Genomic DNA, 12,697 nt, shown 5'->3' on the forward strand with positions numbered 1-12,697 from the left:
TACCATTATCAACCATATACTAAAGTGAAAAATAGCTCAGAGTGCTTAAGTGAAGCTGCTTAAGGACACAGAGCTGTAAGCAGCAGGGCCAGGATTTGTGCCCAGGCCTGTCTGAGGGGGAGGCCTGTATTCTATACCATTCCTCTCTTCTATCTCCCCTCTATGGGAAGGCAATTTCTGTGGGCATTCCGCAGTGACAAAACTTTGTTGATCTTGTTACAAAATAATAATCTTGTAATACATGTGTTTCCTTTGATTCCTATCCATAGCTTATTACTTTATAACAAATAAGTAATGGCTTGTATACTGTTTGACCTAGTGAGGAAAGGGAGAGCTAGAAAGGGAAGCTGATGTGACAGCATATTCAGAATATGTGGTCCAATGAGTCGTGGGATGAGGACAGTGCGAGTTTCCTGGAAATTTAAGACAGTCAATAGCTACTACGTGTTCACTGCTGTAGATCAAACAGCACCTGGCTTCCAAGAATAAGACTTCTTGTCTGTCGTTGCTCAGAATAGTCCTGAGCACTCAGTATCCCTTGACAACAATGTAGGCAAAAACAAGAAAGCCCAGAGGATGGGATGGTTTCAGAGGGACCAAGTTCAGATGCCAGTTCTGCTACATACTACTCTGACCTTGGGCAAATCACTAAATGTCCTTGAGCCTCAGTTTTCTTATTGGTGAAATAGAAATAATAGTGCCTACCTCAAAGGGTAGTTTTTATTAGTTTCAGATGAAATAATGCATGTTATACAAATGTTGGTTATATTGTCCTAATGTAATCTGGATTTAGCCCTTCTATTTATTAACCTCAAAAAAAAAAAAAAAAAAGGCCATCTAAACCCCCCTGTTGAATCTATCACAGAATATTTTCTACCTGGTTCTCATTCCTAATTCCAAGAATGCCCCACCTGCTGTGGGAGAACTGACTTCCCTGACTTCATCTCTGTGGTTCAAATGGGGCCTGCCAATTATAGTTCCTTTAACTGCAGGGTGACTTTAATCAGCTGAGCTGATCAGAGGCCTTACCCAAGATTTTAAATACTAGACTTGGAGCTGCTGGGCCCTGCCTCTGACTACACAGAGGAAGCTTCTCAGAGAGGATAGGGAGCTGAAATGAGAAGCATCTGACTTCTGGTTCTGGGCATCTTCAATGCCTGGCTCTTCATGGTCTAGTTATCTTAACCAAATGATTTCCCCTTATATATGAGCTCATTAGAGTTGAGTCTCTCTCACAATCAGTAAGATCTGGCATCAACTGGACATGATGGACAAGAAGAAATGATTCAAAGTTATCTAGTTTGGTGACCTTAAATTCTGTGATGACATAGGCAGAGGTCTCAGAAAATAATGTAGCTTTTAGGTGGAAAGAAAGTAATAATTTTTTATTTAAGGAGTCAATAATATTCACATCTAATGTCTAGCAAGAAGCTGCACATATACGCCTGTAAATGACAACAGGGAGAAGGCGTAGAGATGAATATAATAAGGCTCTATGCTATTTGGTTTAAAAAAATTAATAAAAAATAAACATTTCAAGTCATCTCTTCTGGAGTATCATAGGTGGCTTTATAACCATGTACATGCCTTTACGTACTAGGCCTATTTTAAAATTTATTCCCTGCTTATTTTTAATTAATTTCAATTCTGCTATTCCTGCTCAGTTTGCACTAGTAAAAGCTAAATTTCAGCAGGCTAGAAAAGAGTATATAGTTATGACTTCATTTTTGTAAATGGTACCAGTAATCCATCTGGTTTTCAAATAAAGACCATAAAGTCTCCTTGAGTTCTTTTGCTCTCCCCATTGCTGCTTGTCCTTTAGCAAGTCACTTTCCCACCAAAATCCAGCTCAAACACATCCTCTTTCTTCTCCACTGCTTCCATCTTGTCTAAGTCACCACTGGTTTCACGTGGCCAACTATAGCAGCCTACTAAATGATCCCTCAATTTCTGTACCTACCAGAGTAATCTTTCTGTATATGAGACCCTATCACTCCTGTATTTAATATGCCCCACTGGCTTCCCACTGTACTTCAAGTAAAAAAACAAATTCCTCATTTGGCCCATCACAGGCCCTGCATCATCTGGTCCCTCCCAACCTCTTACTTCACTCTTTCCCTAACTCTCTACCCTGTAGTCATGAGAACCTTTTCAAAGAAGTTCCTTCCTGCTTCAAGTCCTGGGTTTTTGCCATTCCATCTAGCTAGAATATTCTTCTCCCAGAATTTCACAGGTCTTCCTAATCATTCATATCTTAGATCAAATGCCCACACTGAGGTTTTCTCTAACTATCCTATTTAATGTAGCTACTCCCTATAATTACTATCTAGCCCATTACCCTCCTTCATTTTCTTCATTGTACTTCTAACTTCCAGAAATTATCAATTTGTTCCACCTTTCCTAAGTACAGCATAAGCTCCATGAGAGCAAGAACCTCCCTCAAACCATCCTTATCTTTTCCACCTTTTTATCTAAAAAAAGCAGTGTTTGGCACATGGCAGAATCCATTTAATAAATGAATGCTGTGGAACAGACATGCAAAGGAAAAGCTCTGGAAGCATACACAGCAATATGTTAACCACAGTTGTCTCTAGGGGAATAGGACTATATGTATTCTTTAGTTTGATGAAGTGTGCATATATTTCTTATTTTTTACCATGAGCATTGTTATAGGAAGACATTAATATAAGAAAACAAATAATAAATATATTAATATGGAATTTTTCACAGCTTCAGTATTTTTTTTCACTTCTTAATCATTTTTAGTCAATTAGCTGAAAATCCTTTTTGTTAAGTACTACACTGCAAACAGGTCAAAAATGGATGCTTGCAGTTTGTACTTGTGCTTTTTTGTATATGTTTACATATTGTTTTTTACACATTGCAAATATTATTTTGTAATAAGCATAATTTTTCAAACTAATTTTCATTGCCAAATAATCAGGCTATTTCCAGCAAATCCCCTATTGCTGAACATTTATGCTTTTCTCTGACTTCTTGCAATTCATAAGCATATTTGAAGCCACAGGTGTAGATAAAATCATTCTGGAAAGAAACCAGCTTGCAAAGAAAGACCAAGGACAAAACCCTGGGGAAGACCTCGGGTTCATGAGAGAGGGAAGGAAGCTACTCAAAAAGAGTTCCAGGAGCTATCAGAGCCTTACTTTTGCCCTGGGTGCAGGGCTGTGTACTGGTCTTCAGGGAACTCTCACACTTGCTCTGAATTTCACATTGAATTTGGCAACCATCTGGTTTCACTGTTACAGTTTTTCTTCCTCTCTCCCTTTTCACTTTGCTACAGAAATTTTGATAGTCTCATCTTAACCCAGCATCAAGGATAAGAATGAGAGGTCAAAACACTTCAAGGGGACTCTTTTCAGTGGCTTTAGGCAACTAGCAAAAGAGCAGGAGACCAGGGTTGGTCCTTTCGCCTAACACATGCAACAGGACAGGAAAAATACTTAGATAATCTGGCAGGATGGGAGTGTATACATCTTTTATAAAACAGCATCTTCATGAACAACTAAAATCAAATATAAATACTTTAATAGAGAAATGTAAGAGGTACAAGAAAAATATGTATTCATGGTGCTCTACATGAGCACAACTTTGGACCTCAGAAAAACTGAAATCAAAGGAGAGAGTGCCTTTATCCCTTCCCCGGATACAGGGAGCAGGCATGATCACCATCATTACCAACTTTTTAGAAAGTCCCAGGAAATTGGCCATACTATTTAGAAAAATGACCCTAAAGTCTCAATGCAAATTGAAGACTCAGAGGAAGCTCTTTCACTCATCCTAGGTTACAACCAGTTCCAAAAAGGCTTTAGAAGTTGCTACAGACAAGGTGAATCCTAAGGCAACACTGTAAGACCAGAAGGAAGCCTGTCTGGAGAGGCGTGTGAAGGAAGCTTGTGTCTCTTCCTCCCCAGCCTAGTTCTAACTGGTCCTACCCTATGGATCCTTCCACTCGACAGCAGTTTAGTGGAGATGCAAACAGAGCACAAGTCTACTTTATTTAGCCTGTGTCTTCCAGTTCGATAAAATAGCCCATACAACTTCAAAAACAATACCAATTAGAAATAACAGGTTGACCAGGCCAGCACTCACATGAGGTGACATGCTGAAGTTCCAAGAGGAGAGTCTTTGGGAAACAGCAGAAGATGACCTGGGTGTCATCAAGACCCAGGATGTGGTTCTGGCCCTGTCAGTTATCAGCTGCTGAAAACGGGCATGTCACCTCACCTCTCAAAGGCTCAATTTCCACATCCATAAAATGAAGGTAGGAATCCTTAACTTGTAAACTCTGGGAATATTACAGATAGATGTCAAATACCTAGCATGGTAGCTGGTACATAAGAGATGGCTGGCACTGTGCATCAGCTTCTAAGGAATGGCATTCTCATATAGATCCTCCTGCAGACACATTTCTATCAGTCACACAGTCAACCTGTTTCCCATATCCATATAAGAACATCCATGGGAAACATTCAATCATTGTCAAGTGAATGAAAGTAAAAGAAACAAAAAGTTATCATTGCAAACCTAAGTCTATAAAGTCTTAGACACAATATTTGAAGTCAAACAACCTTTTAATTAAAATCATTTATTTTATTATCTATGTAGTTCTTGAGAAAATAATGGGATGGTCAAAACTAATTCAGAATACAGTCTCAATTTTGGAAATTAAGTATCAATAAAGAAATGCTACAACAGTACTATGTTGACTTGAGAGCAGTAAAAACAAAAAAGGGTGGTGAAACAAAGATTTAATAAACTAGAATAAGAAGGCTGTAAGAAAGGAGTTTCTAGTATTTCCTATGTCTGAACTATTTTTCAGTTTAAGTTGTAAAAAGCTGCTAGTGTCCTTCTGAGGAAATCAATACTCTCCACAGTAATCTGTATGCAGTCCATGAGGCGGGTGGCAAGCTCACATGTGAAGCAGGCCCCCAGGGAGAGTGTCTGCAGAGGAATATTAATAAAGTGACTTGTTCAGGGTCATACAGAACAAACTCTGAAAAGCAAATCTAATAGTTGGACAAAGTACCTGAAGTCCAAATGCATTTCCAGACTCTAGGATTAAACTGGGTCCCTATAAGATTTTCTGGAGCTGCTCACCCAGTCCAGAGCTGCATGATTTAAGCAGTACCTGCAAGTGCCCAGTAGGCGGTGCCCACACATTCATTAAGCAAGACAAAGGCCACCAGCGACATCCCTCCATTCATCATGCCCACCAGGAAGCGAGTTATTGCAAAGAACTCATATGAGGGGGAAAATCCATTTGCAATTGCAAATAAGATGTCAAGAGCAAAACCTAGAAAGAGAGAACAATATTCAATAATCCAGAGGCAAAATAGCATTTGATCAAAGTAATAAATTATATTCATTAGCTTATAAAATAAACATTTGTAAACTTAAATTTTCTGAGCTGGTTTTTGTTTTGTTTTGTTTTGTTTGAGATGGAGACTCACTCTGTCGCCCAGGCTGGCGTGCAGTGGTGCGATCTTGGCTCACTGCAAGGTCCGCCTCATGGATTCACACCATTCTCCTGCCTCAGCCTCCCGAGTAGCTGGGACTACAGGCATCCGCCACCACGCCTGGTTAATTTTTTTTTTTTTTGTATTTTTTAGTAGAGATGGGGTTTCACCGTGTTAGCCAGGATGGTCTCGATCTCCTGACCTCGTGATCTAACCACCTCGGTCTCCCAAAGTACTGGGATTACAGGCATGAGCCACCATACCTGGCCAGCTGGTTTTTTTTTGTTTGTTTTGTTTTTTTTTAATAGCTTCTCTTGGAAACTATTTTTTTAAAAAAACATAAGGTTTACCTTATTACATGATTTCTGTCAATCACAGACAGTTTTCAATTATTCACAATAATGCTGGAAAATGAAAAATCCTTGCTCATACTCAGCTTGTCAAGAGCACTAGGCCAAGTTCTGTAGGGCTCATTTGAAATTAATCAACACAGAGAGATATAAGGAAATGGGCCTAGTACACTGTCACAGTCTCTTACTTCTCTCCTTAGCAACATGGCATAAACTAAAATTGGGGGTTTGCAGAAAGCACCATCACCTATGAAAGATTTATAACACAAATATCTGACTTTAACTAGGTGGGCTAGTAACTTAAAAGTGCCTGGCCAGAAGCAACTCGAGCTGCAGTTTGGCCTCTTGCCAGGGAAATAAAGATCAGTTCTGTGTCCATATCCCAATTCCTGGAGAACCTTAAGGAAATAGTCCCCTTATTATTTCCCTAAGAATCTTAGAGAAATAAACCCTCTCATCCAGTTTACGAATACTCTAATAAATTACCTGTGAGATAGACTTTTTTCCTTCCGAAGCGATCTGAAAGCTGACCAAAAGAGATAACTCCAACAAATACACCACTGAAGAAAAAAGAGCTTGCTGCACTGACTTTGTAGGATCTGTTGGCAATTAAAAACCACTAGAGGAAGATAAAACAAAAGAGAGACATGTAGGATTGAGTTAGCTATTAAAAAACCAAATGTGCAACAAAAACTTGTGCACCAGAATTTCTATACTGCATGATCCACTATTAACCAGAATCCGGCAGAATTTGTCTATCTCAGATAACATCCAAAGAGATTTTATCTTCAGAAACACTAGAAATCACTATTATTATGATGCACTCCCATAGTACTCTATACATACCTTATTACAGAATTGAACACAGTGTATAATAGCTAATTACTTATGCATCTATTGACTATGTCCCTCATCCCAAGGCTCTGTGTTTCTTGAGAGGAGCCTTGTCCCATTTATTTCCATTCTCTGATGCCTAATACACTATATGACATATATGAAGCAATAAATACATGAACTTTTTGTCCAATAGGCTTGTGAGTTTAAAATCCCTTGAGTATTTTTCCTCAAAAAGATTAAACACAGAATTACCATATGATCTGGCATTTCCATTTCCAGGCATATTCCCACAAGAACTAAAAGCAGGGACATGAAGAGATATTTGTACACCCATGTTCATAGCAGCTGTATTTGCAATAGCTAAAGGTGGAAATAACCTGTGTCTATTGACGGATGAATGAATAAACAAAATGTGGTATACACGTACAGTGGAATATTCCTCAGCTTTAAGAAGGAATGAGAGAACAGGCAGAGATTTGTTAAAGGATACAAAATTACAGCTAGATAGAAGGAATAGGTTCTAGTGTCCATATCACTGTAGGATGACTATAGCTAACAACAATATATAGCTTCAAATAGCTAGAAGGAGGATATCAAATGTTCCCAATACAAACAAATGATAAATATTTGAGATGATAGAAATGCTAATTACCCTGATTTGATCACTATACATTGTATGTATTAAAACATCACCATGTAGCTCATAAATATAATTATGTCAATAAAATTTAAAAAATAAAAAGGAACAAAATTCTGATTCATGCTACAACCTAAACTCTGAAGACATTATGCTGTATGAAATAAGGCAGACACAGAAACACAAATATAGTATGATTCTATTTACATGAGGTACCTGGAATAGTCAACTTCATACAGACAGAAAACAGAATGGTGGTTACCAGGGGCCAGAAGGAGCGAGGAACAGGGAATTATTGTGTAATGGAACAGAGTTTCAGTTTGGAATGTTGAAAACATCCTGCAGATGAATAGTGGTAATGGTTACACAACTATATGAATGTATGTAAGGCATCTGAAACTATACACTTAAATGTGATTAAAATGGTAAATTTTATATCACATATATTTATGACAAAAGAAACTCCTTTAGTGTCTTCTACTTTAGGGAAACCTAGGAACTTAAAGAGAAAGTGACCATTCTCTGCTTAAAACACCACTATCTCAAGTCTTGTCTTGTGATGTGTTAAAGATGATATTTGGTTATAAGAATAAAAGTGAACCCATGTCACAGAATAACCTCAGAGAACCGAGACCACTCATCCTTCCTCTTCCCAGTCCCCTTCGCTACAGTCAGTGATGATAGGTGTGTGAAGGGCCCCTCCTCCTCAAGAACTTGCAAGAAAGAATCCTCAGTTGCTCTCTCCACTTTTCAGATCACTCCCTTCTGATGCTTCCACAACCAGTCCTCATGGCTCAAAGTACATCTAACTTCTCTCCTTCCTCCTAGTCTTGTAAGACTAGATTGATAAAGGTCTTGACAAGACAACTTCTGGACATCTCTATTCAAAACCACCCACCAAAAAGACTCAGGAATTGGGAAAAACCGATGAGAATAATGTCCCCTCACTAATGTGTGCTTTACTTCTGAATTCCATTCTTCACGTGCAATTCTTAACAAGGTAGATTAGCTAGCTTTCCTAGCCCTTCTTGGATTTACTTTTTCTTTCTTTTTTTTCTTTTCTTTTCTTTTTTGGCAGGGTTTCACTCTGTTGCTCAGGCTGGAGTGCTGTGGTGCCATCACAGCTCATTGCAGCCTTGACCCCCCAGCCTCAAGCAATCTTCTTGCCTCAGCCTCCCAAGTAGCTGGGACTGGAGGGAGTCACTTTAAATAGGTGGTTCAGGGGAGGATTCTTGCGGGAGGTGACATTTGCGACCTGGATGATGACAAGTAACCAACTACAAAAAAACTCTTTGGGGAATATGATAATAATTGCAGTGGCCCCAGGTGAAAACACACCAGTGTATCTCTAGTGGAGGTGGCATGAAATTAGGCCAGCGAAGCAGGTGGGCATCAGGTCATGCAGGGTCAGGCCAAGGCAAGGAGCTGAGAGATTTTATTCTAGTGCAAAGAACGAATATTGAATTACCGGGTTTATGTTTCTAAAGATCACTCTGGCCACTTTATGAGAATGCAATATGATAGGAAAGAGTGGAAGCAGGGGAGTTACAGTAATCGTTTAGGAGATAATGATGGCTTGGATGAAGGTGGAAACTAGTGATGGAGAGAACTGAATGGACTTGGGATGTATTTTGAAGGCAGGACTGTCAGATGTTGTGATGATGTGTTGTAGTAGGAGTAGAAAGGAAAGGAAGAGTCACCTAAGTTGTTCATTTTAGCCACTCTCTGGGTGGTTGTGACATTTATCGAGATAGAGAAGGGTGCAAGAGGTGTTAGGTACATGGTAGGAATTCAAGAGTTCTGTGTGAACAAGCTCAGACAGAACATGCCTATAAAACATCTAAGTAGAGATGTCAAGCAGGCATCTGGCTGGGAGTGGAGCTCATGGGAGAGGTTATGAAGGTTTATGAAATTACAGATACAGGCTGGGTGCAGAGGCTATGCCTGTATCCCAGCACTTTGGGAAGCTGAGGCCGGTGGATTGCTTGAGCCCAGGGGTTCAAGAGCAGCCTGGGCAACATGGTGAAACCAGGTCTATACAAAACACACAAAAATTAGCTGGGTGTGGTGGTGCACACCTGTAGTCCCAGCTACTCTGGAGGCTGAGGTGGGAGAACTGATTGAGCCTGGGAGGTTGAGGCTACAGTGAGCCATTATCGTGGCACTGCACTCCAGCCTGGACAACAGAGTGAGACCCTGTCAAAAGAGATGAGAGAAGAGGGGAGGGGAGGGGAGGGGAGGGGAGGGGAGGGGAGGGATGGAAGAGAAGAGGAGAGAAGAAAAGGAAAGAAGCAAAGAGAGAAGAAAAGAGAGAAAGAAGGAGAGAGAGAGAGAAAGAAAAGAAAAAGAAGAAAAAGAAAAGAGAAAGAAAGTTTCATATAAAAGATTACAAGAGCTGCAGTATTTGAAGAAAAAATTTTGTTTTGTAAAAAAAAAAGAATTTATTTTGTAACATGGATAGTTCTGTGGTAGAATTTTCGACTCATGAGGAATGCCTACAGTAACATTTCACCAGGTCTAAAAACAGATCAGTATGAGATATCAGGTTGTCCTAGAAAAGACAGGACTGTATCTGTCACAGGGAGATTCCTTCTTTTACAATGGCCAATATACACAGCTTAATTGTACTTGTTCTTAATACTTTGAAATTCAAACACTAGCTTTTTTTTTTTTATGTTCTTAGTGTTTGTTTTGGTGTTTTCATGCTTTTAAAATCTGGCCTGCAACTTTAGTCTTCATTAACCTGCACCTCAAGTTTTGCTAGTCTGTTTACATGGCCAAGATATTGATCTTGGCCTATTTTATTGATTAAACACAAAACTGATCTGTTTTGTGTTTAATCACTAAAAAATGGCCAATTTGAAAACTCCATAATCAACTATTCTGTTGCCTCATTTGCTGAACTTCTCAAATCCATGGAAAAGGGTACAATACTATTCTTATAAGTGGATAGCTGTCAACTTTTGTGGAAGTTTAGGAGGAAGTAGCCCAAGGGATGTTTGAGCAGCAAATTCCAAATTCTGATTCTCAGGCTGCCATTTCCAAGTGTCAAAGTAACTGCTAGTAATTTTTCTTCATGTCAATGCTAGTTGGGCTCATGCATCTCTCTATTACTCTTGAAATACATGCAGGAACTGACAGAAAAATAGAAAGACAGATTTTTCAAAAGCAAATTAGAGAATATGAAGCTGGAACCCAGATCTCCCTGACAGATCCTGGTGAACTGGGGATGGCTGACACAGGGATGCCAACTCACAGATTCAGAACAATGGGTTGACAACCAGCCCTCCACATCCTTCATCTCCCAACATGTGAGATCTTGGTTTAAATGTTTTGTTTTGCCCAATTTTAAAAACTTTTCAAGTATTGTTGATATATTGATCACATGCCTACTGTGTGATCTAAGGAGTTTTATTTTGTCAAAGCCCAGACAAGATAAACTAGGATATGGATCCCTACAGTATTTAGAAAATGTATTGGCGTAATCTATACTTAAAGTTTTCGAAGGAGCTCACTCACCAGACTAGACTCAATTGCTAGCTCATTTTCTTCCCCCTTTGGTCAATACTTAGTACTACGGTAAAACCCAAACCAGGATATTACCAGGCCATTTTAAACTAAACTGTAATAAACCTAAATATGATAAGTGTGAATCTCAAGAAATGTGTTTTTATGAGTCTTTAGATTTTAAAAATCACTGATTTATAAGTCATTCAAACCCTGTTGACTAGAGATTATTAAGGTGATGAATTTCCTATTATTTTTTGTTAATAACAAGCTACATTCTAAAGCCAAAGAAAGAATTTTTTTTTTATGTTAAGGTACTTCAAATTGAAAAATCATTTGCAAATTGAAAAAAGCAGGAAATCTACTTTTCTTTTCCCATACATTAACAGAAAAGGAAGACTATAAAGACAAAATATTTTCAGTCTCTCAAGTTGACTTACATCTACTTCTGTTTTATAACCAGCATCTGTATTTTTGTTCTTATGCACTAAATTGAGTTGAGCATTCAATATACTCTATTTTCAAAAAGGATTTGAGGGGCACAGCACTACAGGCACTCGTATAATCATTCACTCATCTAAAGAAAGAGGACCTGAGAGAAAATCAGGCACAACTGAGGGCAGAACCAATAGTAGGTGCCTCTAATATAAAAGATGAAAGGAACATAAATATGGCAAATACAGGCATGAGCACAGAGCCAGGGCTATGGGGTGCCTTCCAGTTCCTAAAGAGGAAAAAAGCTAGGTGAACAGAAGTGAAGGGGGTTGAGACAGAGACACTCTTGGCTGGGTACTAATGAAACATTTGGAGGTTTCTTTTTTTGGTATTTATATTCTTACTGCTTAGATGCTGAGAATAAATGGCATGTCCTGAAAAGGGATAAAGTACTGGCATACATCAAGAAAAGTTGCTTTAGCTGCAACACAGAGAATGGAATGGAGGTAGCAAGCATGGGAGTGGGAAGATCCATCAAAGGCCATTATAACCATGCAGGCCGGAACGGCAGACTTCCAGAAGAGAAAGGATTCATGCAGGATATAGATGCCTGGAATTCAGAGGTAAGATCTGGTGTGAGTCATCCATGAACAGGTATTATTGAAGCCACTAGGATGTATTAGGTCAACCACAGACTGAGTGAAGCTTAAAGATAAATTTCAAAGGAAGCAATCAAATGTATCTTTAGCACTTCTCTTAAAATCGTAAAACCTTAAGCTTTATGGACATGTCACAAATCAAATAAATCATTTTCCTGAAATGCAAATATAATCTGAAAAAATAAAATATTGCTTTAAAATGGACCATATGCTTATGTAATCCCCAAAACAAAATTAACATCTGTGTAATGAAACAATGTATATCAAAGCTATGTCAAAGAGGAAGGCTGCCATACCTTATAACCACATAATTAATAACCAACCAACTTTCACATAATACTCTCTCCTCATCCTCAACAGCCAGCCTGTGGTATGTAAATTACAATATATTGGCTAAAGACTTTCTATTTTTTCACCCTCAGCATGTGTTCCATTCAGGAAGCTATGGAAAAATTCAACTGAGTACTAGACGGAATACTAGAAATAAGGGGTCCTTTTGACTTAGACAGGGTAACAGAATCAGATGTCACTAGAAAGGAGGGGAAAGGAAGAAAAGGAAGGTTGCATGTTGAGCATGAAGTGAGGGTTATGCCCTGTGTGCTTGGGTAACAACAGGGAGAAGGCTGGGGGTGAGGAAGAAGAGAATATAGATGCCCCTTGACTTAAGATAGGGCTGCCCAGCCCCCATGGTAAGTTGAAAATACTGTAAGTTGAAAATGCATTTAATGCATCTAACCTACTGAACATCATACTCATAGCCTACATTAAATGTGCTCCAAACACATTATCCTACAG

General features: G+C 38.9%; 1 protein-coding gene across 3 annotated transcripts in view; it reads right to left on the reverse strand.

The window, feature by feature from the left end:
* SLC22A15 (solute carrier family 22 member 15) overlaps nt 1-12,697 on the reverse strand; it is a 91,529-nt gene that overhangs the window by 43,653 nt on the left and 35,179 nt on the right. For all 3 annotated transcript variants that reach the window (XR_001447499.3, XM_077950483.1, XM_001112207.5), the window contains 2 exons: nt 6,314-6,446; nt 5,150-5,314 (listed from right to left, as the gene is read on the reverse strand). Coding sequence is in view for 2 of the 3 variants with exons in the window: in XM_077950483.1 (XP_077806609.1) it covers nt 5,150-5,314; nt 6,314-6,446 (298 nt within the window). In the remaining variant the exon portion in view is untranslated. The remainder of the gene's footprint in view (nt 1-5,149; nt 5,315-6,313; nt 6,447-12,697) is intronic.

The sequence above is a fragment of the Macaca mulatta genome, chromosome 1, assembly GCF_049350105.2.
Source record: "Macaca mulatta isolate MMU2019108-1 chromosome 1, T2T-MMU8v2.0, whole genome shotgun sequence".
NCBI lineage: Eukaryota > Metazoa > Chordata > Mammalia > Primates > Cercopithecidae > Macaca > Macaca mulatta.